Source organism: Phaethon lepturus, unplaced genomic scaffold (assembly GCF_000687285.1).
Source record: "Phaethon lepturus isolate BGI_N335 unplaced genomic scaffold, ASM68728v1 scaffold7878, whole genome shotgun sequence".
Classification (NCBI taxonomy): Eukaryota; Metazoa; Chordata; class Aves; order Phaethontiformes; family Phaethontidae; genus Phaethon; species Phaethon lepturus.
Genome location: NW_010558209.1, coordinates 22,887 through 26,602, shown reverse-complemented (window position 1 = coordinate 26,602; position 3,716 = coordinate 22,887). Strand labels below are relative to the sequence as shown.

The 3,716-nt window shown below is 40.8% G+C and overlaps 1 protein-coding gene across 1 annotated transcript in view; it reads left to right on the top strand.

Annotated features, from left to right (window-relative positions):
• LOC104625366 (cadherin-13-like) overlaps positions 1–3,086 on the top strand; it is a 33,240-nt gene extending 30,154 nt beyond the window's left edge. Inside the window, exon 5 of the mRNA XM_010292975.1 lies at positions 1,325–3,086. Coding sequence (XP_010291277.1) covers positions 1,325–1,332 — 8 coding nt within the window. The 3' untranslated portion in view covers positions 1,333–3,086. The remainder of the gene's footprint in view (positions 1–1,324) is intronic.
• Positions 3,087–3,716: the final 630 nt, after the last annotated feature.

Below are 3,716 nucleotides of genomic sequence, written 5' to 3'. Positions count from 1 at the left end.
CAGGAATGGGAAAAAATGAGAAAACTCATGGGTTGAGATAAAGACAGTTTAATAATTAAAGCAAAAGCTGCTCACGCAAGCAAAGCAAAACAAGGAATTCATTCACCACTTCCCATCGGCAGGCGGGGGCTTAGCCATCTCCAGGAAAGCAGGGCTCCATCACATGTAACGGTTACTTGGGAAGACAAATGCCATCACTCCAAACATCCCCCCTTCCTTCTTCCCCCAGCTTTGAGCGTAACATCTTACAGTGTGGAACATCCCTTTGGCCAGTCAGGGTCAGCTGTCCCAGCTGTGTCCCCTCCCAACCTCTTGGGCCCCCCCAGGCTCCTCGCTGGTGGGGTGAGGTGAGAAGCAGAAAAGGCCTCGACTGTGTGTAAGCACTGCTCAGCAATAACGAAAACATCCCTGTGTTATCAACACTGTTTCCAGCACAAATCCAAAACACAGCCTCACGCTAGCTGCTGTGAAGAAAATTAACTCCATCCCAGACAAAACCAGCACAACCAGAAAACCAACACCGTAAGGTCAGAAGTTGTATTTGTTTGAGAGGAGCCACATCAAACTGAGCTATGTGTTTTGCTAATATTCTTATGTGTTTTTATTATGAAGCTGAATATTTCCAGTTTACTGGAGTCCAAGGGCAACTGGAGGAAAGTGACTCATTAGCTACAGCTAATCTTACATTTGCTCCTGATCTCTGTTTTTCTGAATTTCTTTACTACCTTTGTATTACCAGGGTACCTATCTAAAATAGGTAAAATTATTCAGGTTGTGCCACCTTCACTTTATTTAAAAAAAAAAAAGAAGTTAGACAGTCCACATAAGATTTCTATTTCTGTAGCGACATTAATACAATATGCCAGCTCTTTTATCCCCTGGATATTCACAAACTATAAGACACTATAACAGTGTCATTTTTAGAAAGATATTGCTTGTTTGCTCTTTGCTTGTCAGTGTGTGTGCACGCAAGGGAGTGACTCACTGGCATTTTACTTGCACTCTTGCACTAACATAGATGATCAAGGTGTCAGATGGGGAGAATCAGGTCCTGGCTCAAGATTTATGCTCAGACCTCCGCACTACATCTTCCTGAATTGCACTACAAAGGTCTTTGAATGCCCCAGGTGACATTTTGGGGTTTCCTCTCTGAGATTTCTGTCTTCACAAAGAACTGCTTCTGAACCTGGATAATCTGTATTTAATTAGTGACAAATGTGCATGCACTCAATCAGTAATTTGATCAGGGGAAAAAAAAAACCCCAAAAGTTAAAAGATACTGTGATCTGCATAGTAATAATCAATCCCATTTCCCATCATTTAGGTCTGTAAGAACTCCTGACATTTGAAGCTGTCCTACCGAGTTGCCATGGCAACGAGAAGAAAGAAAACGTCAGATCTGAAGATTGCAGTTTACAGTTACTGTTCTTCACTACTAGGCCTCAGTTGCTCCAGATTCAGTTTAATTTGCCACCTCACTTAATCTGTCCAACTATACATTGGTGTTTGACAGCCTCTGCCCTAACTTCCGCTTATTAACGGATGCCTCTTGCAAGACGCAAGGTTTATGCGAATTTTCTCTGAATGTTAAAAGACCACGACATCTAAACTGGACCTTGAGGGAGCAGAAAACAGATTGACTCCATTTTTTTCTATCTGTTGACTTGTTGCTATTCAACTGTTCAGAAAATATTTTGTCTGTGGGTTAGTATTTGTATATGTATGAGTGTATGTATATATATATATTTATATAAAGAGAAGAGTTATACGACAGGTTTAGCTTTTATAAAATATTCATCTGGAGCATGCAAGGGACAAAGCAGAATAATACAGCCACAGATGAATTGTAACTATTCTACCACGGCTAAACCTACTGTATCTGCTGTTTGTAGCGTGGCCAGGAGGAGAGAGCCTGTTGCAATCGCACCACTACAGCAGCCACTGCGTTGACACAAATAAAGCAGCCCAGGGCTCCGCGGTGTCACTTCTTGTACCTCAGGTTCAGCAAACAAGAAACGCAAGTCCCCCCGGCTTGCTTCCGATCCGAACTGCTTTCTTATCCCCCCCCGGAATTTACGATCCGCAGGAGCGCAGCGCTTCGCTCCCCAGCGCGGTGCCGGCAGGGTCTGCGAAGCTCTGAGGAAGCGGGAAGCAGCCGGCACTGCGTGGGTCACGCTTTACAGCGCTGGGCCTGATTTTAAAGGGGCTAAAGTCAGCTTCCTGTATGTTCCCGCAGATAATTATTTGCCGAGGCAGTTTACAAAATTTCAGTCTTTCATCATCTCTGCAGACGCAGTTCAGTGGGTAGAGGTCTGCATACGAGACGCTGATTAGAACAGCAAAAGCCAAGTATTTCTCAGAAGCACCGGTCTCTCTCAGCCTCTATGCAGCTGTCATTACATACGCAAGCGCAAGGAGGAAAACGGATACCCTATTATATAAATATATTCTCACACACACATATATATAGTTTTGAAAATATATATATATACATACATACACATGTACACACAGTTTCCAGTTAAGAGTCACAAGAGCATTTCTTTGTGTGTGTAAACTTACCACACTCGTTTGCAGACACGGAAAAAAGGGTGTTCATTTATATATGAATATGAATCCTTTTTTATTCTGTGAGCATGTAAGGTTAAAAAAAACCCTTCTAACTGTATCAAGATGTTCATCTTGTTAATAAATTGTAAATGATCCATCAAAGCTCACACCAAATTTTTATAAAATTAACACAAAAAGTATACTAGTGACAGACTGTGGCTTTTATTAGAGCTTGCCAGTAACTAGGGTAAGGTAAGTGTCTTAGAATATTTTAATAAACTTGCTTATTTAAAGTTTAAACAAGAAAGCTTCTTTATGCAATAGAACTTTGCAGCTGCATTCTTTGGTTAGCATTTTTACAGTACTTATGAGTCATACTGTATGTTGTCTTTACTACAGTGAGATTATGAGCATATCTTCCACACCACGTATATGTTTCAATAGTAAAGCTTTTTGGAAGCATTAAGAAGTCCAAACATACATTTAGTTTCCCATAATGCTACACTAGATATTAAATGTGTGTTGGTGGTTAAAAATTGCTGTACAATAGCTTTTCTCTGACTTCCTGTATTGCACCAAATATGAAAAAGGTCTTTTTTCTTTTTTTTTTTTTTAATCAGAAGGAGTAATAACAACAGTGACAGAGGAAAAATTAGTTTGTTGTGAACTTTCCTAACATTGTAGATTTCTTGATAAGATACAAGCTGCCTTCAGACAGGAACCTATTTTTCTCGTCCAGCTTAATTCCTGCAGTCCTGACCACGTAAAAATCTCCCACTGACCTTGTTCCTCTCGCAGCACGCTCTAGGTGTTTCAATTACCAAAGTGGTACTTTGAGGTTAGAGGGAGTTTCTGTTGAGCAAGGGCTTCAGCAGTGGGCTGTTAGGCAGCTGCAGGCATTTAAGCAGGAAAGTGCCTGATCTCAGCCGTTAACAGGGGCATGCTTCTAGTTCTATTTCTCTGCCCATGCCTTGTAACAATCATATGCTGCTGCTTTATCATCACTAGTCATGTCTTTAAAAAAAAAGTTTTCAGGCAAATTTTTCAAAAAGAAAAAAAATCAACAAATGCGTAACGCCACTGCATTGTCAACATGTACGTTTACTGAATGCATCCAAATGCACTCAAAAATAAAGTGCACCCTATGCTTTGATCTACAAAACCTC